A 20,832-nucleotide genomic window follows, 5' to 3' on the forward strand; every position below is an offset into this window, starting at 1 on the left:
AGGCATAACGCCTGCAAAAAGGTTTAGCAATACACGTCGTAGGCCCATGTCTAGGATCATCGATGATGGCAAAGTGCAACGAGTATTCCGACTCTGGCTCCGTACTATGATGAGGCGAGCCCGCTCTGCATGGTTCTCTGCCGAATGAAGGAACTCTACACACAGAGCCTCTGCGATCGGGACTATTGGGAGACTTCGATTCGTTCAGTGGCCTCAACCCTTAATAACATCACCAAGTGATGGGATAAATTTAAATTGGATCCAATCCTCGTCTCGCCTCGCCGCGGCGGTGGAAAATCACCTTTACACTCTAGTTTGTAGTTATTCTGAGTTATATCTTGAAATCGGCATGGCATTGCATTGCTGTCTTTGAGTCTCGCTTTGACGGCACTCTCCACATTTTCTAGTATAATACAAAGTACTCTGTGCTCCACATACAACAAAATTGTAAAGAACTCAAAATTATTATCGATACAACAAAATTGGAAAATAGGTCAATGTTTCGTTAACAATTTTAGTTTCGGTTCACTAGATATTAGCTAGCTAGTCGACTAGCTAAATAATGGGTCGTGTGACTGCTGTAAAATGGGAGAAATCGACGCCAATTAAACCATCTAATAATATTATATCCTCAGATTTCGCTAAATACTGTCCCCAACAATGGAAATTCATGGCAAGTAACTGCAATTTTTTGTTTCGTTTTGGGGGTTGGTATTGTAGCCGGTAAGAGCACAATATGTATTGAAACCGTAAGTATTATAACTACTTACCTACGTATCCGAGGGTAAAAGCAGGCAGTGACTTAGCGTATCTTTAACATCAGGAAATTAAGCCAACTAACCTCTTCATTAGTTGATGCCGAGTAGGTAGGTACTTATCTAGCCTTATACTATATGCTTATATAATTACTGTCGTTGAATTTTAGGAAGGCGATGCCAACATTTGTTTGTTGTTGTGTAATGAATATCAAAGGATGTGGCTGAGCGAGAGAGACGATTGGAAAAAACGCATGTATAAAAAAAATACAACGGCCAAGGAAGATGCGGTGAAGCGTAACGTTTCTGGATTAAAAAATAATGTAAAATCTTCAAAGCCCGAAGTCAACAAGCCATTGAAATTAAAAAAGTTAGTAACTACCATACCGATTTCCTACCCACTATCAATTTTCAAATATTATAAGTACCTACATCATAAATTAAATTAATGACTGATCAACATGATCAGTCGGTAGACCGTCAACCTGTTGGTCTGATGATATTAGGAAAGTAAGTGGACTAAAATGGAAAAGTTGTAGCACCGTTGTTAGGACCGTGAAGCTTCGCATAACATGGAGGAGGCCTTAGGCTGATGATGATGATGATGATGAATACAATAAATTACGTATTTTTCACTTCTTTCAGATTCGAGAATGTATCAAGTAAAGCGGTCACAAAAAGGGCCTCCAAAGAATCACCACAAGCTTAATGTTTTATCAGTGATTTTTTTTTGTGCTTCTGCCCAAAGAGAATACCCAGTAGTATAGTGCCACAAACTTATCTGTTCCAGTGAGAGCGAACTAAATTGGTCCATATAATCTATGTCAATGAGCCGTTTTCCTTGACAGCTGTCAGTTGAGCTTTTGGGTAAGCCGATAGATGGCGTGAAAACGCAGTGTACCAACTGTCAAAAATTACATAGAGAGCAAAGAGTACTAAACTCAGAATAAGAACTCACTAGTTGTGATTAAATGTCGGGTGGTAGCGCGAGCCATCCTTCCGAGGCTCAGACTGCATGTGGCTTGGGATAGTGCTAAGTATTCTGTGAATAGTTCTACCCGCGCCGTCACGTAGTGTTCTTTTCTCTATGCGCGCCGTTTGAACGGGTGCTGCGTGCGAGAACTGATTTTCTATTTTTATTTATTGTATGATCCTAAATAAGATCCCAAAGAAATACTTACAAGACAAGATGAGAATGTGTGCCGTCGCAACTTGTAAAAATAAAGGACATCATAAATTTCCAAATGATGAAAGCCAGGCGCAACAATGGATTAAGGCGACTCGGATAAATGTGCGAAAAATTGATTGGAAACTGCGAAAACATTCATGGTTGGGTTCGGATCATTTCATACCAAGTGATTTTCATTCACGTAAGTAAGTTAAATCATTCGCGGTAATGTAAATTAACCATTGTTACATAACATGATATATATTATGTAGGTACCTACCTATCTAACATAAGCACTCAAACAGGTAGGTAGAGTTGCCCAACATGACCCACCAAGTCAGGGATTAAATTCATTAAAAAGGATTTGAGCTGCATGTAGGTACTTATAGCTGAAGCAACAGTGACATCGACATCATAGAGAAAATAATACTACAATTCTACCTACCTACGTCACTTTCACATTTCGATAGCCTCACAGAATAACATATTGTGATCTGAGTGTGTTCTGAGGGTTTGAAAGTTGGTACAACCCCAGACAACGCCACCTATTTCTCCAAAAAGGAACTTTTTTTTTTTAACAAACGCCTCATATGAAATTCATTAGTACAGTAAGTAATGAGGTATGGACCAATTTAGTTCGCTCTCACCGGAACAGATAAGTTTGTGGCACTATACCTACCTTCTTACCAAAATTTTATTTTTGATTAATTTTAATAAAAATATATAATTTTTCTTACGATTTATTTTATAAATTTTAAGTTTTTCTGAACTATTGTCGTTATAAATGTATCATCACGCATACAACCCAAAGTTTATTTGACTCTAAAAACATTACGATTCAAACATTATTGAATTATTTATCATTTGAATGACAACTTATTATAGTTATACATTAGCAAAATACAAGGAAGGTCCCAAAACACTAATATTACAACATATAGGTAAATTAATAAGGTACTTTACGGCGTTATATTTAAAAGAACGTTAAAGGAATTTCGGGAAACTAACGTTGACTGAAAAAATATTTTTGAGTAATGAAGCAAAAATTGCTATAGGAATGACGCGAAAGCTTGGAATGAAAATTTTGAGAAAGCTAAGTTCTATAAATGTATCAAGCGAAAACGTTTTTGCTGAAAGGTCTTTCCTACTGAAATCAAAAGGAAATAAAACCAGTAATGTAGAAGTTAAAATACTTAACCGAATCAGTCAACGTAACATATTATGTAAGTAACTAAACTAGTAAAAAATATTTATAGTATTTTTATGACGGTTATACATATTTGTTTTAACACTTCATAATCTAACACACTACGATCACCACAATGCACACGCTGTTTCAGGCTTACCACAGCGACTTTCACATTTTATTTAAACGAACTTACATTTGTGGATTAACGTTTAGATATAGTCTCTGTCCTGGCACCGGCACGAATCTTGAGCAGTAAAACGGCGTATTTCTAATGTGTAGTGTTAGCTTGATGCAACGGTGGTGTTCGCCTTGATGGTTCGCTCGTCAGGGCGGTCAAAAACGGAATTTCGGCAAACTGTTATTCGACAAGTCTTACGTCACACTCCTAAACTCCGACATCATAACTAAACGTGTCGTAGTAAGGTTTTGTCGGACTTAAGACTTATCGTATAACAGTTAGTCGAATTTGCGTTCTCTTCCGTCGTCAGGGGTGCCGAGAGGGACATGGGGCGGGCCGCGGGCGCAGTTAGCCGAACTGGAAGTTGAACGCGCTGCCGGGGAAGCCGCCGCCGCCGCCCGCCCCGAAGTTGAAGTTCTGCGGCCCACGGTTGAAGAACGACTGGAACACTACGTTGGGATCTATGTCTGAAACAGGCGAAGTGGTGCGTTAGTTAGATTCGTTTGAATCACTTGGTGCATGTAGATCTCAAACTTCACCACTGCAAGAGTTTGGCCACTATGAATATATTTGTGCAATAAAGGATTAAATAAATAAATAAATATACCTCTACGGCGTGACACTCACATGAATCCTATTTAGTAGTAAATGTAGGATGTTGACACCTTGTATGATAGACTACTTTTAACCCCGGGAAACGTTTTAAGGCGAAGCGATCCCCGCGGCAACCGCTCGTTAGCAATAAATCAAATAAAATCACAGTTGGCCACTAACCCGCCATGCCCGCGCCGTCATCATCAATATCCTGTCCGTGGTCGTACCGCGCCCGCTTCTTGGGGTCGCTGAGGATGCCGTACGCCTCGCCCACCTCCTTGAACCGGCGCTCCTGCTCGCGCCGCTCCGAGTCCGGCGCGCCCGCGTGTCTGTCCGGGTGGTGGACTAGGGCACGCTTCCTGCAAGTGAGTGGGTGTGGGGTTAGTAGTCGTACAAAAATATAATGCTGTAATAGGATGGTTACTTTATACCAGTGTTTTTCAACCTTTTTCATGACGCGAACCCCCTGGGAGAAAAAAAATTTCGCGACCCCCTTGACCCTTCGGTTTTTTTTTATCATTTAAGTAAGTATACAGGGTTATTGGTAAGTAGACCTGATCCTTTCAGGAGGCGATAAAGGAAGGCATTTCCAGTCGATTGAACCCTATAACGCATTATCCGAAACTTAACCATTTCTATGATATTTAACCAGAGGGTCGCGACCCACAGGTTGAAAAACACTGCTCTATACTGACGAAAAACGCCCGAGAGCTCACGTGCAATCGGCACGTTTAATACAAGGAAGCGATGTATCAGGAGTAGAGTGATGGGTGTTGGCTGTTTAGATGTTAGATAGTTTGTTTGGAATCTGTTAGATTTCTACTACGTAAATGTAGGTATGTAATAAAATCACTATGTTACTAGCGCGGATGTCTGTGGGGCCCCAGAACAAAGGCATTCAATTTATGTACGTAAATTATGATTCCCGTTCCGTATACACAAGTGATAGATAGTCGCAACGTGGTCGCAACAGCTGACTGATACGTCTGAAATATTTCAACAATCAATGTCACTGAAATATTTATGAGTTGGGCGACGGCGCGCCAGTTATTTGCATTCAAACCGCGCGACCTTGCTTCGCGATTCTAATCTACAACAACAAATAAAATTTATACCTGTAGGCTTTTTTTATGTCATCCTCAGACGCAGACTTGTCCACGCCTAAGATTTTGTAGTAATCTTTGCGCTTTGATTTCTTGAGTGCAATTTTGGCTTCGTGTAGCAGTTGTTTGTTCTCTTTGCTCTTGTCTATTTTGTAGAGTCTCTCGTAGTCCTTGACTGCCTCCTCGTGGTCGCCGAGCTCCGAGTGGCACTTGGCACGTCTCAACAGCGCCTTCATGTAGTTTTCGTCGAGTTCTAGCGCGGAGGTGCAAGCCGCCGCCGCCTCCTTAGTGAGTCCCAGCTTGGAGCACACGGTCGCCTTGTTGTAGTAAAGCTTGGCATTCACGGCGCGGTTCATCTTGTCTATGGTCAGAGCTTCATTGTAGAGACTCAGCGCTTGCTGCCAGCGGCCCATTTTGAATGCTTCGTTGCCTGGAATTGGGGGGTGTTCGATAACATGGAGTCTTGTGAACAATGGGCATTGTTTGTTGTTTACGAGCGGGTTTAATAACGCAGTTTAGCGCAATACTAGACGTAAATCACGTTTATACCACGAAAATTTACGTATCGAATGCCTACCACTAAAATAAAAACATGGTAACAAAGTGTCAATTTACAGTATGTTTAAATACTCTTATATTATTTACCTTCTTCCTTCTTTTGCTTGAGAAGTTTGGCCCTCTTGTATGTTTCCATCGCCTTTTTGTGATCGGGGGCAAGTCGCAGCACTTGCTGGAAGTGCTTGAAGGCTTGCTCATCCTTGTCCTGGAAGAGAAATCAGTATGCTTATTAGCCAACTGCCTATTGAGTAGGATCTGGCAAAGACCAAAAAAGGGTATATCGTATATAATCGTAGCACCAACGGCGAGACTCTGTTTTGACTACTGTCTACTTGACAATATTGATTAAGATTCCTACGTGATTTCTAGTGGACTAGGCGTGGGCAAAGGCGTGGTTGCAAATGATTTGTATTTGATCTGTATATACATAAACACACACACACGCAATCACGCCTTGTACTAATGTACTCCCTTGCGGGGTAGGCAGAGACGCATTGCTGCACCCACTTTTCGCCAGAGTGTTATGTTAGTCCCAATGTAATAGGGGGCGGGCCTATTGCCATTTTACGGGCACATCCAAGACCCGAGAACAAATATCTGTGTTTAAACAAATATCTGCCCCAGCCGGGAATCGAACCCGGGACCATCGGCTCAGTAGCCAGGTCACTAACCACTACGCCATTCGGTCGTCTACTAACCACTACGCCATTCGGTCGTCTAAACGGTCGGTCGTGTATATGTCGCAGGCATCTGGTTTAATCTCCTGTTTGATTGAACCGCTAGCCCGTTCATTGGATTATTTATTGTATTGTATTATTTATACATTGTATTGTTATTTTTTGCAAATAAATTAGGTTTAAAGTGCGTTATTTATGTTAAAATAGTGTGACAACATGGATTTACCTATTATTACACCGCCGACGGATAGTTTCAAAGAAAAAAATGTGCTGAAACTGGATAATTATGAACAACAATATCAAGGTACGTTTATTGTTATTGTTTAGTTAATTTGTGAGATGAGAGCTTTGTAACATAGTCTTTTTGTTGACTCTTGTCTGGTCATGTTCATCCTAACCAGACATTACAAAGTTACTATACTATATCCCATTTAACGACTTCGCTGAATAACGTTCAGTCAAGACGTTGGACGTTACAGTCAACCACTTGTCGAGTTGTTCTTTAGTCATTCAACTGAGTAGCGTCATCCAATGAACGGGCTAGCGGTTCAATCAAACAGGAGATTAAACCAGATGCCTGCGACATATATACAGTTCTCCCATATTAATAATGCGCATGCAAATCTTCGCAAACTGTCGTATTCCCGGAAACACCCGAATCATTGAATCGTAGAGCCTTAAACAAAGCACTTGCATTTTGATCCTTGTTCGAAAGAAATAGTAGTCAATATCATGTGACACATAATCGAAAATAATTTGGGCGGTCGGTGGCTGTCACCGATCAGTCAAGGGTCTCAAGGTCAAGATCAGTATTACTTTTGTGGAATTATAAAGAGCTGAAATTACACATCGTTCTTGTTATTTTTTTCAAATGTGAATTTAATTTCAACTTTAATTATTTTTGACGATGCCATATTATGAGACAAATTTAAGAATAAAATATACGTCACATTGATAGACTTCACTTTGCCAATAAAGCCACACCCAAAAGACCAAGTTTGTAATTGTAATATTATTGTGAATGATCAGCGCTGTAAATACTTTTCAACTGAGATATTAATGTAAACATTTTTATTAATGTGAAATAATCAGTGCTGTAAATACTTTTGAACTGAGATTTAAAATTTTTAATATAAACCTGTGTTTGAAATCCATTTCTCCTTATAATATAAACCTTGTGTTATTCAAACCTTCTTTCATCCATCTTTACATCACCTTCAGTAAGACACTTGAAAAGTACCTACTGTAACATTTTCGAAGTAAATTTTAATATTATGGAATATTATGAATTATCGAATCAAATTTCGTTACTGATAAATCAATTATCTCTTTTAGCACCAATTACATAATTCTACTAAAATTTCATGAAGAAAATGCAATTAACCACTCTTAATACATAATAGTTTTCTAACGCTCGGGAATACGACCGTTGCCGAACAATGACGAAGATTTCTATGTGCATTATCAATTTTGGGGAACTGTACATGTAATAAAAAAATTATAAGTACTAATATAATTCCATCCAAAGGTTGTGGTAGGGATTGCATTAAGCGTTAAGGCCGCCTTTAAGTACTGTTTCAATTTTTTTCTGTTTTGGTGCCAATAAAGAAAATGATTGTATTGATAAATTTTACCTCAAAATACAGGCACAGTCCCCGCACGTAGATAGCCTCAGCGTCGAGGCTGTCGAACCGGAGCGAGTCGTTGGCGATCTCCTGCGCCTCCTGGCAGCGCCCGAGCACCGCCAGGCACTCCGCTTTGGTCAACTTGGCCCTGGAACCGCAAATGTACAATGTTGACAAACGATAGTGATAGCGGCCAAGGGTAACCACTGGAAAGATAAGTGGGTTAGGTATTTGGTTTGTGAAAAATTAGCCATTGGCCTTTGAATTGTGCGCAATTGAATTTGATATTGTTACATGATATTTCCATTGTAGAATGCTTGGCCGCTTGAAGATACAGACTTGTTACTCTTCCGTCCAGATACAATGCAGTTTTATGCTTATTTTAAACTGATTTACCCTATGATTCCTAGTTCAAAATTATTTCTCTGCAATATCATAAAATGCAAGATAGAGGATGATGAATCAGGTTACCAGAAATCTATGCAGAAAAAACCACCACAGTAATCATAAGCTTCCTACTCCCTAATATCCCGCAAACATACTTGGAGCTAGCAGGACTGTAGTCGAGGCAGCGGTCCATGCAGAACACGGCGCGGCGGTAGTCGGCGGCCGCCATGGCGCGCTGCGCGTCCTCGTGCAGCCGCTGCAGCGACTCCAGCGCGCGCCGCTCGCTCGCCGCCACCTCCGCGCCGCCCAGCTCCGCTGCCTTGCGGACCGCTTGCTCGCCGCCCGATATGTCTCCTGAGCAAGGGGAGTTAGTTTAGGCCGAGTGTAAGGGTAAGAGCAAGCAGGTGCATAAATACAGTCGGGATGTACAAAGAAAAATAGGTATGATCAGCCGCCTATCGCACGGCCGGCCGTGCCGCCGCCGTATGTCTCCTGTGCAAGGGGAGCTAGTTTAGGCCAAGGATATTATTCTGTGGCCAAGGGAAATGTAGATTGGAGTAGAATATGGATAAATACAGTATAAATTGTATAAAAGGATAGGTTATGATACTAGTGATAGATGAAAAAGGTTAAAAGCAGAGTCTTTGAAGAGAGGCCAAAATTCCATAGTGGAAATTGGTGCGCCATGATGATGATGATGATTTATGTTTTCTAGGAAATCTCTGGATGTTAAAAATGAGTTTTTGAGACCTACTTTTGTAGTAGTAAAAATGTGTGTTTAAGTTCTTTGGTACATTACATTAATTAACATACATATGGCCAGATAAATTACCTACACAATGTTATTTAAATATCCTGTTTCCTTTCTTAATCAGCTGTTATAACTCCAACATATTATTATTTGCTTTACTGACTTTCAATATTGGAGCAATCCACTAACTCATATTATATTAATAAACATACTATTTAATTGGTGGATAGCCCCTATTGATCAATCATCACTTTATCACTATTAGTTACAGCAATACCTATAAGTCAAAGTACTTAAAGGGTAAAGAAATTCAGTCTGAATACAGGGGATATAATAATAAAAAAAAACTACCTAATGCAATACAGCACTTTGCAATCCGAATATATCCCTTTGTGAATGTGGGATCTATAGCCACAGCTTTCTGGGCATCGTCTAGAGCTTTCTTGTACATTCCAAGCATCATGTAGCACGCTGAACGGTTGCCGTAGTATGCTGCATTTTCTGGGCAGAGCTTAATGGCTTCATCATACATTGCAAGTGCCCCCTTGTAGTTTTTGAATTTGTACAGATGGTTGCCACTCTCCTTTTTTTCATCAGCTAATCTGTAATTATCATTAATTATTAGCTATAGTATATTAATTCTAAATTCTAGTAAGGATATTGGTAAATGATATTTAATAATAATGTTAAGCTTGCCATCAAATCACCTAGTCATCTGAGACATACATTACTTTTTTGGCAGAGGTTATTTGGGCTATTTACCTTACCAATGTTCAATATAATTAAATATTTTTCATTCATTATTAGAAATATATGTTCTGTACTGAAACGTATGAAACTTTGATATGGTGATAGTAAGATTGAACCAACTTTACGTATGTAGATAAGAATTTATATTGACCTTATTAGTTAAATAATTAATTAAAGCTAGGTTAGGACAACTATTCCATATAACTACATTAGATACATCAGTAGAAACCTAATAGGTAGGGTAGGTATATCATGAATAGGGATTAGACTTCGCCCGACCACATTCTTATTTATTTATGAACCACCTACACGCTTAGAGCAGCCAGAGGCTTTTGTACGGGAACTAAATCAAATCGGGGTCAAATGTCAAGGTACCCACTGATTTGTTAGAGCTTTTAAACCAACTTTAGATTGCAATATACCTTTAATTAAAGCACATTGAAGAAATAAATTCAAATCAATGCTGCATACATTAAAAGAAACATGTAATAACAACAAAAAAATCGTGAACATACCTTTCGGGGCTCTTTGGAACCAAGTCGTCTATTGTAAGATTCATGTCTACCACATCGGAATCTGCCATTTTTCTTTAGTTTTCTTAACACTATTCCTTGTTTTATTTTAATAAATTTCAAGCCTTTTAATATTTTGGCGACGGAATCACAAAAGAAAGAGAATGTAGGGGGGAACCATAGAGAAAAATCTGGAAATTTGTTTTTTTTTTTCGGTGGAGTCACACGAGTAAAGTGGTCGTGCTCAAGTCGTACTTTCTGTCTGATGGCGGCGTGCGGGCGGCGGCAGTTATTCACGACAACGGTGCGGGCGGCGAAGTTTTAGTATGAAAAATACTGCAGTTTGTGAACATTCCGCTTGTGATTCACAGTTTCGCTAGCGCAGTACCTAGTTTCGTGGTGATTCGCTGCCGCTGGGAAACGCGTAGGTGGACTAACATTACACACAACAAACATAAGGAAAAAAACAAGAGTAATCTGAGTCACATATCAATGTCAAAAACTTTTCTTTCACTAAAATTTTCGTTGTGACAGTCAGTGTCAAATTCAGATGATTGATAGTCGTTTGTGTTCGTGGACGAATATTTTACATTTGATAAAGATAATTTTCAATTAAAATGTCGATTACATGTACAATTATGTAAACTAAACGTTGACTAAAGTTATCTCAAATATACGTAACCATGGATGAACAAACTCCTATCGAGTGGCAACCACTTTCTCTGACTTTGGTTGAATACCCAAAAGGTGATAAATTATAAACAGAAAATTGTGTCAAATATAGTAAACTAGCTGTTCCCGCGCGCTTCGCTTCGCCTTAAAAAGTTTTCCCGTGGGAATTCCGGGATAAAAAGTAGCCTATGTTCTTTCCCAGGGTCTAGACCGTATGTATACCAAATTTCATTCAAATCCGTTCAGTAGTTTTGGCGTGAAAGAGTAACAGACAGACAGACAGACAGACAGACAGACAGACAGACAGACACAGTTACTTTCGCATTTATAATATTAGTTAGGATAATACCGCTCATGTCTATTAAATTAAAGTAAAGTTCGTGATGAACATCAACGATGTGCGATGTGATGTGTGTGATGTGCAATAATATCTGTTAATCATTTTTATTTTTTTTCAGGTGACTGGCTCGGCAAATTTTTAGCAATAGTGAGCTTATCTCCTTTTGGAATTGGCTCTGGATTTATAGCATTAATATTGTTCAGAAGAGATTTGCATACGGTGAGCTATAATTTAACATAACTTCAGTCCATTCCTGCATGTGCTATTAAGTTTACTTGACATGATAATGTAAAAAATAGCAAACAAATTTGTGCTCATTATCTCCTGGTAAACTCCAGTCCTAATCTCGCATCTACCCATAATCTTCCACACACAGTGTCAATGTGGAAAAAATCATAATGTAGTATGTAGCTTCTAATAAGATATGATTTTTCATATTTCAGATTGCATTCTTCTTAGGAACATTGGTCAATGAGGCACTGAACTATGTATTGAAGCGGACAATACAAGAAACAAGACCATTTGCGAGAGGACACCTTTACACTGAGTATGGGATGCCATCCTCTCATGCCCAGTTCATATGGTTTTTCAATACCTATGTTTTTTATTTTGTTCTTATTAGGTGAGTTATTTGTTAACTTATTTAACTATAGTTCTACATTTCTTATTAATGTTACTATGTATAACCATTATTGGAACTTGCCCTTAAATACCTAGATCACAATATTCTGCTAATAACTGGTACCATTATGTTTTATTTAGCAACTTTATCATCAACAAGCTAAGAAAAAGATCAGGACCTGATACTAACAAACCATAATACCTTCACAGGTTACACCAAATAAACAACAAAAGCATACTATCAGCATTATGGCGGGTTATCCTGCTTGGAGTGTGCACGGGGCTGGCGCTGCTGGTGAGCATCGGGCGCGTCTACCTGTTGTACCACACCACGCTGCAGGTGGTGGTCGGAGCCGGAGTCGGCTTCGTGTTCGCCACCATCTGGTTTGCACTCGTACATAAAGTGTGCACACCGTTCTTTCCACAGATTGTCAGTTTGTAAGTATTGGTTTATTTTAAGGGTTGATAAGTTAAAGGGCTTCAGATGAAAGCATAATATCATCATATATCTAATTATCAACAAGACAGCAAATGCTAAACAAAGATACTGCTTAATTTTGGCTACAGTTACCTTCTATGTATATTTTTTTATTAAAAAAATTATAGAACAGTAGCTCTTTTAACATGACTTGCACAATCTCTGATCTCTATAATAGATTTGCAGCCCAGTTAACCAAAACCTTGTCTCATCCCGCAACTCCTCACATTCCAGCAAACTCAGCGAGTTACTAATGCTCCGCGACACAACCCTCATCCCGAACGTGCTCTGGTTCGAGTACACGAGCTCGCGGCAGGAGGCGCGCACTCGGGCACGCAAGCTGGCCGCCCTCAAGCCGCAATGACGCTACGCGGAGGCCTGCGCGGCCTGTGAGGAAACCGCCCAGTGGGGCCTCGCCACGCTCGCCGCGTTCGCCTGCTGGCTCTACTTCACACACTTCTACGACGCTATACCGGACAAAGCGAACACTGTTGTTAATATTTAAGAGGTACTGTGAGGTTTACTCAGTTTTTTTAAGGCTAGATGTTGCTGCATTTGTGGTTGGACTGCGGATGCCGATAGTCCTATAGTAAACTACTTGCAGTGCAATGTCGGAACGGTTTGATAGCAGTACGCCTTCTGACTGGTCAATTTTTTTTAATTTTGTGACCAATCACAGCGCGCACTGCTACATATTAAGGGCGTCTTGCACAACGAAGTTAAATAAAATTAAATAGTTTGTCTCTTGCTCTGACAGTATAATGTCAGAGCAAGAGGTCATAGATTTAATTTTATTTAACTTTGTTGTGCAAGACGCCCTTAGTATGTGTACTTACAGGGAGAGTTTCCACTGACGCGGAGCAGTGTATAATTATAATTTTAAACCTTGACATCAGTAGACGTTGCTAGCGTAGCTTGATAAAATTAATACATACACACATATACATACGAGTATGCACTCACGACTGTAATCCCCGCTGAAGGGGTAGTCAGAGGTGGCTCACAAGCGAGCCACCCACTTTTCGCAACACATTTGTACTCACGTGATAGGTTGCGAACCATATCGCCGTTTTTAGAAAATTAATAAATATGTATAAATCACGTTTAAGCTTGGTGTGAGTGGAAACAACCTTGGGTCAGCCGTTTTTTCTTGCTGTAGCATTGTCTAATATGTAGTAAGTATAGAAAATGAATCGATATTTTTGGATAACTAAATATTGCTTATTGAAAATAGTCTAGTGCGAGTTTCTTGCAAGCAAGTTGTTGATATGATCATAGTTGCAGATAGAATTCTAGTTATTTATTTAAACACCAAATCACATATAAAAGACAGCAATATCTTAATTAATCAATTCAATAAGATAATACTAGGTATACTTGGTACAACTTCAGTAAATATGCATAATATTTTATGAAGTAAAGTGTATATTGTGAATACTCTTTGTAGCTCTAAAGTTTATAGTATTTTATTTTATAATTAAAATTCAAAGTTATTAAATGGACGTATTTCAGAACATTCATGGAACTTTTGTTCAGCTAATCATCTTTATAAGATTTTTTAAAGATTCTAGATGTATGTGAACGTTATAAAAAATATAATGATAGCTTTGTAGATAAAATGTGAATCATAAGTTGATATTACTTAGTAAATCATATCAATCATGTTGTTGTTTCTGTCTTTAAATTATCAGCTTTATTAGGTTCATCTTACTAAATGAGAACTTATTCCCCGAATTCAGAAATCTAATTACAAATAAAAATAATATATAGTTAAAATCAATATCTGTTTTCATTTATTTTTACAAGTGTTAATTAGTGTTAAGTATACAAATGATAAGGGAACTTATTTCATTTCTTTTTATCATCTTTTTTACTCTGACTCTTGTCTGCCTGTGAAAGAAAATTATCTATTAGTGATAGAGTAGATGGAGTCGTCCTGTAAAATGAGCCGTGCTCCAATTTTGGCCCGAGATTAGCAGATGAATCTGTCAGTTCTGTCACCTAATTACTATATTTTTACTAAAACCGTTTATTTATTTTCTCTCTTATCTCTTTTATGTGCCATGCAGACTCGGCAGATTCTTGATTCATCTGTAATAATATTTAGGTGCAGTTCCTGCTACGCATGGATGAGTAACAAACACGGATAACTTTCACATGATGTGGTGCACTGCATCAATTTCTCATTCCAAATTTATAGCTCGAGATTCGTACTAATTGGTGGCAGTGAATAGATGCTAATCTATGCTTATAGATTTTCCATATCTGAGACTTTTCTACGTAGTACTTAACCTTTTACTAAGTACGGGTCTTATTTTAAGTTATTACTATACTGGGTATAGTTCATTCAAGTCCACGGGGAAGCGCTAGATGCGGGCTGCTTCCGACCACACAAAGTGAAAACATTAGGGGAGATCTATTTTCAGCAGTGGACTTCCTATGGCTGAGATGATGATGACGATGCTGACGGGCTTAGACCTCCTCTTTAATCTTACATACTCTGCGCAGTTGCAGGGCTATCCTCCAAACCTCGGCCTACCTTTCTGCCCATTTACACGCCTTACAAAGAGGAGTTATGTTTTTTTAACACTTTCAATGCCGACTACGCAATATTGCGTATGTACCTACGTCACCAGTGATACGGGAACCATTGGCATTCAAAGGGTTAAATAAGGTAGGCACCTTATTAGAATCACTGTCCGACTTGTCCTTCAAGGTCTCCCCCGCCGTGGGGCACACGGTGGAGTAGCTGTCACAGTCGGGGGTGTTGACGGAGCGCTTCTTTTTGATCTTCTTCTTCGGCGCCGGCGGCTTCTCCTCCTCGTCCGTGCCTTCTGCGTCGGCGTCGTAGTCGCTGGTTTTTTTATTATCTAAGAACGTATTTTTATACAGGGTGTTGCAAAAAGGGTATACTAAGCCGAAACCTACATGTGCAGCATTGTATATCTAAGCCTGAAACTGAAATCAGAATTTGAAAATTCGCGAAAAAAAAAATCATTTTCCATAGAAACTTTGTTGGTCACGTGACTTTTTACTATGGAAAATAATTATTTTTTTTTGCGAATTTCCAAATTCTGATTTTAGTTTCGGGCTTAGATATACCATGCTGCACATGTAGGTTTCGGCTTAGTATACCAATTTTGCAACACCCTGTATATACATTATATCTTGAAGGGAATAGGGCAGGCCCTGTAAGCTAAAAGCTACATGCAGTTGCAGTGTTGTAAACTGATATTTTCTACATCTACCTACACCTAGGCGTGATTAAACCAATCACCATCATCAGCCAGTAATCATCCACTGCTGGTCATAGGTCTCTCCTAAGGAGCGCCACAACACTCTGTCCTCGACCTTTCTCATCCAGTCATTACCGACTACCCGCTAAACCATTCTTTCACCACTATGGCTTATCCATTGAACTAATATTACGCTAGTAGGCTTATCACATCCTTACCGTGATTGTGCATAGTTGTTGTAGAAGAATCTAACGAATTGGTGTTTTCAGTTACGCATTCCAACCATTTCTGAAATAAAGGCTTTTTTGTTAGGATAGTACTTACATAGTTACAGTAAATTAGTGGTAGGTATCTACAGCTATCTAAATCTCTCATGGGTGGTAGTTATTATTATCACCAACCACTTTTTTTTTTTTTTTAATTAGCCTATTTAGTTTCCCACTGCTGGGCAAAGGCCTCCCCTTTTTCCTTCCACACCCTTCGATCCTGTGCACTCTCAGCCCAGTTATTATCAAACTTATCCAGGTCGTCCCGCCATGTCCGTCTCGGCCTGCCTCTCCGCCGGCGCCCGTCGCCCGGCACCCACTCGGTCGCTATCTTGGCCCACCGGTCCGGGTGCATGCGGCAGACGTGGCCGGCCCAGTTCCACTTGAGCTTCGCGGTCTCGACACCAACATCGACTATGCGAGTTTGGGAGCGTAGTATGGTGTTTCTGACACGGTCCGTCTACACCTACCACTACTTATATTTTTTATGAGACTTGGTGTTTACCTTATCCCTTGGTATTAATCGTGCGGTTTTGTTCATAAACGTGAAATTTGCTTTTTGGCCGAGATCTACCAATCGCTTGGTGACATCCGTCGTGGACATCAATTTAGTATAGATGCCCTTAACGGTTTCTGGATCTTTCTCTAACAAGCCAGGAAAGAGTAGATTAACTGGTTTTATGGCAGGAACATCTTCGCGCTTCACCTAGGAATCAAAAACACTGAGTTAATTCATATACCTACATATGAATTAACTAGAGAGAAACCTGTGATGTAGTAGTACCTACGTTTCTACAATTAATATACTAGGTAGGCTATCAACGTTTATTATTACTGTATCTTGCAATGTCAATCTGTAAGCCCATCAATCCTGAGGTCAAAAAACCGCAAAACCTTCGTAGGTATATACTTATAGAAATGTTGTCATTACCTAGCTATGCGCTTAAGTTTTTTGTTACCTTAGCCAATATTTGCATTAATAATTAAAACAGATTTACAATGTGTAGCTCTCTTTCCTCGGCGCCATGAAGAGATGTAGATGGTTGGCGAGGTCTGGGTATCTTACAAACACCAACCCATTCCGAGTCTTTGGCTGCAAGCGGGCACAGCGGCGGCTCTCGGGCGCCGTGGTCATTGCTGGTGTCTACTCTCTGAAGTTATAGAACAACAGAGCATACGGTAACTTTGGTATGTCGGTACTATGCACGTAAAATTAAGGTAGAAGGCTGGTGGAATTTACAGATAAGAAGCTGAATCCTGCCCCCACCATAAAACCGACAGACAAGTGTGAGTAATGAAGTGATGAGTTATTGGGGTAGAAAGTGTAGATAGACTCATTGAAAAGCTAGGGTCAGTGAGTGACCTGAGTTATGGAGTAGATAGCCAACTCACTGAATAGCTAGGGTCAGTGACTTAGGGCTGATTTAACCTCGCAACTATTTGCCAAGGGGCATCCCACGTTGATATCAGAAAAAAGCTAGAAAAGTTTCAGCTTAGGTATTAATGGGGATGCTTACCGGACCCTTGTTTGTATTAGGCTGGAGTTTATTTTTCAATTTCTTTTGCTTCTTTTTCGGTTGGTCACTATTGTTCATATCGATAGTTTGTGATGTCCATATTGGTAGGTGTGGTTAACCAATTTGCTCAGTTCTGAAGACATGGCGAAATAAAATATTTAGACATGACCTGTGGAATCATGGTTATTTATTACACTTTGAATTTGGTTTGATGAGCTTGCACTTGTCCTGTTGAGCACAAATGGCGCTGTCATAATGAAAGTGGTGACATTATTATTAAGCCTCCTTGATGCAGCTTTTTTGAGCATTATTCTTATTCCATAAAATAATCATTCAGTGGACTGATGTCTCATGGAGTTCCATTTAGATCTTATTCTAAGCTTTTAGGCCAGCTGAACAATAGGAGACTTGTTTTTTGCCAGTCTCTCCCAAGGTGCTTCACATTCATCCAATTTTGTTCAGACTTCAGAGTAAATAATACTGAGGATGCCTTTTCACCAATGTGCAATAGTGTCGTATCAAAATTAAATGCTACTATTGCTTGATAACAAATACATACCTCCAAATTGCTGGTCACAAGGCACTCTTATTCTAGAAATACTAAGCAATATGCAATGCATTAAAGTTTTACACATTTATTACTTAGTTTACTTCAGTTTCACAAACATTATCTATGAATAGTCATCATCTTCATCATCTCCTTCCTTCTTGAGTAGCGGTGGCACATACGGCTGCGGGGTTCCTTCGGCGCCGACCAAGCCCTGCTGCTGGAGGAGCAGCCACTGCTGCTGGTCTTGCTTAGCTTGCTCCTCTCGAGCCTGCAAACAGATTCAGATTAAATTACTATTCACAAGGACTGAGTGGGACAGAAGTCAGGACTATTCTTATTTATGGGATGGCATATTCTTGTAGTAACATTTATGAAAAGACCCTGGTTTTGAATACCAGACAGGGCTTATATTTGTTTCTGGGACTTATTATTTAAATTATCTTTTATATAACTGATAATGCTGTCAAATATTCATGCATATTTATTTCTATGCTTCAAAATTAGTACTTACAAGAAATGGCCAGTATTTAATCAATTATACCTTAGCAAAGAGTTCCTGTTGCTGCCTCAGCAATTCCTCTTCAGGGATCCCGAGGTTCTCCAGTCTTGTGCTCTGTCTCCTCCTCTTGGCTGCCACAGCTTTACAGTCTCGGAGCACAGCTTCAGCCTCTATTGTGTAGTCACTGAAGCCTAAAGTATCCAGTGCTGGAATATAGAATAAACATTACATCATATTGAATGTTGCAAGCAATTGTAAAGTAACTCTCTGTCATCCAATAGTAACGGTAAGAGATTACTTATTTTTTATTGCCAATAAATTGATAACCAAATAGTCAAAATAAATGAAGTAGCTATCATAAAACCACTTACCAGTAAGAACATGTTCAGCATTTATAGTCTTTTTATTACTGCGATTACAAACTTCGTTGGCTTCTGAACTTATAAGGTGGATAAACTCTGTGCAACAGTTTAAGATGAGTTCTCTTGACTCGAAAGCCACTCTTACTGATGGTACCAACTCTTTTATCATTTTATTTATACTCGCTCTGGGTAGGGTTAGCTCATCCTCTTCGTTGGGTGGAGGGCATAGTTCTCGTTCAGGGCTTCCCATTCTACTGGCACTGATAGAAAGTAGCTGTAAGCTATATGAATTTCACTTAGCTTTCAACGGTAAGACAATAACGTAGACAGAACCGCAAATGTGATATAAGATTATGAGCTTAGTTCGTACCACCTCTACTTAATTTTTTCTGAACATAATTGTTGTTTAAAAACGTTTTTCAAGAAAAATCTATTTTTTACCCTACAGAAACAGAGGAACAGAGGAAACAACAGATGATTGATTGATTCCTGTCATCTGTCATCATGAAATCAACTGTCAAACTGAGTCATAGAGTACACAACACACACTCTACCATAGATTCAATCCATCATCCACCGAGTTTATATTGGGGTGGTTACTCCGATTTCATAAATACGAATCAATAAATTAATGAAAAAATCGAAACAATTGAGCGCTGACCCAACTGACTTCAAAATATTCATAGCGCTAACTTGCCGGCACTTTACTGATGGTTTTTTGGGTCAGTACTAACTTCGATGCAAGTCACTAACCCTGTCTAAATCGATCTTAACATTGTCTATGAATAAATCTGTCAATGTCAAACTGTCAAGTGTCAATGTCAAATAATATCGATTTGATCATTTGAATTTCATTTCAATACAAAATCTTCTATCCACATTGTAAAATAATAGCATTACTTCGTATTCTTCGTAAGTTTTCAGTCCTTTATAGGCAGACACGTTTTCAACATGGTACTCTATTTTACTAGTACCGTGGTATCCCCACCAGTCACACTTTTCATGGGCGCAGATAAATTTGAAAGTAAGTTTTATCTATTTTTCTTCTTTAGCATTAACCTTCGTTACTTAACTAATTGTTTTACTATTTCTGTTCAAATTGGTCCACCCACTGTCCCATCATAACTCTCTGACTAATGTATACTGTTACAGATGAAGATTTAATAAAGTGGGGTTGGCCTGAAGATGTTTGGTTTCATGTGGACAAAGTATCATCAGCTCATGTTTATCTCCGACTTGCCCCTGTAAGTTCAAAATTGTTCATATTAAATAAATTTTCCCAAAATAAATATGTTACTATAATTGGCATGACTTGTTTGCAGGGCCAAACAATAGATGATATACCAAGTGCTGTACTAGATGATGCTTGTCAACTGGTCAAAGCTAATTCCATCATGGGAAACAAAATGAATGACATTGATATTGTTTACACAATGTGGGCAAACCTTAAGAAAACTGCATCAATGGAGGTAATATTTTTATTTCAATATTATATTGTTTTACTGTCAATTAAGTCTTATTGTTTATTTGCATTTAATTTAATACAACTTGGCCTTTTCAGGTTGGGCAAGTAGCATTTCATAAAGACAAAGAAGTAAGAAAAGTTAAAGTAGCCAAAAGAAACAATGACATTGTGAATAGACTAAACAAGACCAAAAAAGAATCTTTTCCCGACCTGCGCATTGAGAGAGAAACACGGGATAGACTAGAGAGAGAAGACAAGAAGAAGCTGTTGAGAGACCAAAAAGAGAAGGAGAAAGAAGAAGAAAGACGGAAAAAGGAAGAACAAGAACTGAGGAGTTACTCAACATTAATGAAATCAGAAAATATGTCTACTAATTATGATGGAAATGATTCAGATGATTTCATGTGAAATGGAATAAATTATGTTAGAAACTCATTGAGAGCACTAGTACATATAATTTATTTGATCATATACTTACTTTGCTAGATTACTGAGAAATATTATTGTCAAAGCAACCGCATTTACAAATTTAATAATGATTATTTAGGGTGCCGACACACTAGCAGACACGGCTTACGG

The 20,832-nt window shown here is 39.0% G+C and overlaps 6 protein-coding genes across 8 annotated transcripts; 3 read left to right on the forward strand and 3 right to left on the reverse strand.

Annotated features, from left to right (window-relative positions):
• Positions 1-426: 426 nt before the first annotated feature.
• On the forward strand, positions 427-1,522 carry LOC105398477. The gene is made up of 3 exons (XM_011570592.3): positions 427-673; positions 926-1,125; positions 1,401-1,522. Exons 1-3 carry the CDS (start codon positions 563-565, stop codon positions 1,462-1,464), a joined length of 375 nt encoding a protein of 124 aa, XP_011568894.3. The 5' UTR covers positions 427-562; the 3' UTR covers positions 1,465-1,522.
• A 1,125-nt stretch (positions 1,523-2,647) lies between these two features.
• LOC105380385 (dnaJ homolog subfamily C member 7) lies at positions 2,648-10,429 on the reverse strand. The gene is made up of 8 exons (XM_038121378.2): positions 10,251-10,429; positions 9,337-9,587; positions 8,390-8,588; positions 7,857-7,995; positions 5,633-5,750; positions 5,000-5,417; positions 4,065-4,243; positions 2,648-3,757 (listed from the first exon to the last, which is right to left on the reverse strand). The coding sequence occupies exons 1-8, from the start codon at positions 10,316-10,318 to the stop codon at positions 3,639-3,641; spliced, it is 1,491 nt and encodes a 496-aa protein (XP_037977306.2). The 5' UTR covers positions 10,319-10,429; the 3' UTR covers positions 2,648-3,638.
• Positions 10,430-10,773: 344 nt separating this feature from the next.
• On the forward strand, positions 10,774-13,058 carry LOC105398468 (dolichyldiphosphatase 1). The gene is made up of 5 exons (XM_011570583.3): positions 10,774-10,994; positions 11,378-11,478; positions 11,703-11,881; positions 12,091-12,318; positions 12,593-13,058. The coding sequence occupies exons 1-5, from the start codon at positions 10,931-10,933 to the stop codon at positions 12,720-12,722; spliced, it is 702 nt and encodes a 233-aa protein (XP_011568885.2). The 5' UTR covers positions 10,774-10,930; the 3' UTR covers positions 12,723-13,058.
• Positions 13,059-14,125: 1,067 nt separating this feature from the next.
• Positions 14,126-17,706, reverse strand: LOC105398458. 3 transcript variants are annotated; one of them, XM_048629876.1, is made up of 6 exons: positions 17,378-17,700; positions 16,859-17,011; positions 16,366-16,566; positions 15,813-15,882; positions 15,041-15,228; positions 14,126-14,248 (listed from the first exon to the last, which is right to left on the reverse strand). In XM_048629876.1, the coding sequence occupies exons 1-6, from the start codon at positions 17,453-17,455 to the stop codon at positions 14,207-14,209; spliced, it is 732 nt and encodes a 243-aa protein (XP_048485833.1). In that variant the 5' UTR covers positions 17,456-17,700; the 3' UTR covers positions 14,126-14,206. The 3 variants fall into 3 exon arrangements, with proteins under 3 accessions (XP_048485833.1, XP_048485838.1, XP_048485841.1); XM_048629881.1 differs by lacking the exon at positions 16,859-17,011 and having other exon boundaries at positions 17,378-17,706; XM_048629884.1 differs by lacking the exon at positions 17,378-17,700 and having other exon boundaries at positions 16,820-16,940.
• A 290-nt stretch (positions 17,707-17,996) lies between these two features.
• LOC105398447 (protein Dr1) lies at positions 17,997-19,236 on the reverse strand. Its single transcript, XM_048629909.1, has 3 exons — positions 18,798-19,236; positions 18,469-18,632; positions 17,997-18,195 (listed from the first exon to the last, which is right to left on the reverse strand). The coding sequence occupies exons 1-3, from the start codon at positions 19,036-19,038 to the stop codon at positions 18,049-18,051; spliced, it is 552 nt and encodes a 183-aa protein (XP_048485866.1). The 5' UTR covers positions 19,039-19,236; the 3' UTR covers positions 17,997-18,048.
• A 373-nt stretch (positions 19,237-19,609) lies between these two features.
• Positions 19,610-20,688, forward strand: LOC105398435 (coiled-coil domain-containing protein 25). The gene is made up of 4 exons (XM_011570549.3): positions 19,610-19,812; positions 19,941-20,032; positions 20,111-20,257; positions 20,350-20,688. Exons 1-4 carry the CDS (start codon positions 19,740-19,742, stop codon positions 20,659-20,661), a joined length of 624 nt encoding a protein of 207 aa, XP_011568851.1. The 5' UTR covers positions 19,610-19,739; the 3' UTR covers positions 20,662-20,688.
• The last annotated feature ends 144 nt before the right edge of the window (positions 20,689-20,832 follow it).

This window comes from Plutella xylostella, chromosome 4 (assembly GCF_932276165.1).
Source record: "Plutella xylostella chromosome 4, ilPluXylo3.1, whole genome shotgun sequence".
Classification (NCBI taxonomy): domain Eukaryota; kingdom Metazoa; phylum Arthropoda; class Insecta; order Lepidoptera; family Plutellidae; genus Plutella; species Plutella xylostella.

What these genes read in the sequence shown, in the direction of transcription:
- LOC105398447 (XM_048629909.1), bottom strand. Translation starts at nt 19,038, where the DNA reads ATGGGAAGCCCTGAACGAGAACTATGCCCTCCACCCAACGAAGAGGAT. An exon ending in TGCTGAACATGTTCTTACTG is followed by an intron (nt 18,633 to 18,797) that starts GTAAGTGGTTTT and finishes TCTATATTCCAG; the next exon opens with CACTGGATACTTTAGGCTTC. An exon ending in AACAGGAACTCTTTGCTAAG is followed by an intron (nt 18,196 to 18,468) that starts GTATAATTGATT and finishes ATCTGTTTGCAG; the next exon opens with GCTCGAGAGGAGCAAGCTAA.
- LOC105398468 (XM_011570583.3), top strand. Translation starts at nt 10,931, where the DNA reads ATGGATGAACAAACTCCTATCGAGTGGCAACCACTTTCTCTGACTTTG. An exon ending in TTTGGTTGAATACCCAAAAG is followed by an intron (nt 10,995 to 11,377) that starts GTGATAAATTAT and finishes ATTTTTTTTCAG; the next exon opens with GTGACTGGCTCGGCAAATTT. An exon ending in TCAGAAGAGATTTGCATACG is followed by an intron (nt 11,479 to 11,702) that starts GTGAGCTATAAT and finishes TTCATATTTCAG; the next exon opens with ATTGCATTCTTCTTAGGAAC.
- LOC105398477 (XM_011570592.3), top strand. Translation starts at nt 563, where the DNA reads ATGGGTCGTGTGACTGCTGTAAAATGGGAGAAATCGACGCCAATTAAA. An exon ending in CCCAACAATGGAAATTCATG is followed by an intron (nt 674 to 925) that starts GCAAGTAACTGC and finishes GTTGAATTTTAG; the next exon opens with GAAGGCGATGCCAACATTTG. An exon ending in AAGCCATTGAAATTAAAAAA is followed by an intron (nt 1,126 to 1,400) that starts GTTAGTAACTAC and finishes CACTTCTTTCAG; the next exon opens with ATTCGAGAATGTATCAAGTA.
- LOC105398435 (XM_011570549.3), top strand. Translation starts at nt 19,740, where the DNA reads ATGGTACTCTATTTTACTAGTACCGTGGTATCCCCACCAGTCACACTT. An exon ending in TTTATCTCCGACTTGCCCCT is followed by an intron (nt 20,033 to 20,110) that starts GTAAGTTCAAAA and finishes ACTTGTTTGCAG; the next exon opens with GGCCAAACAATAGATGATAT. An exon ending in AGAAAACTGCATCAATGGAG is followed by an intron (nt 20,258 to 20,349) that starts GTAATATTTTTA and finishes TGGCCTTTTCAG; the next exon opens with GTTGGGCAAGTAGCATTTCA.
- LOC105380385 (XM_038121378.2), bottom strand. Translation starts at nt 10,318, where the DNA reads ATGGCAGATTCCGATGTGGTAGACATGAATCTTACAATAGACGACTTG. An exon ending in TACAGTCCTGCTAGCTCCAA is followed by an intron (nt 7,996 to 8,389) that starts GTATGTTTGCGG and finishes TTGCGGTTCCAG; the next exon opens with GGCCAAGTTGACCAAAGCGG. An exon ending in GACATAAAAAAAGCCTACAG is followed by an intron (nt 4,244 to 4,999) that starts GTATAAATTTTA and finishes ACTCACTTGCAG; the next exon opens with GAAGCGTGCCCTAGTCCACC.
- LOC105398458 (XM_048629876.1), bottom strand. Translation starts at nt 17,455, where the DNA reads ATGAACAATAGTGACCAACCGAAAAAGAAGCAAAAGAAATTGAAAAAT. An exon ending in CTAATACAAACAAGGGTCCG is followed by an intron (nt 17,012 to 17,377) that starts GTAAGCATCCCC and finishes CTATAACTTCAG; the next exon opens with AGAGTAGACACCAGCAATGA. An exon ending in CGGACAGTGATTCTAATAAG is followed by an intron (nt 14,249 to 15,040) that starts GTGCCTACCTTA and finishes TTTCTTTCACAG; the next exon opens with GCAGACAAGAGTCAGAGTAA.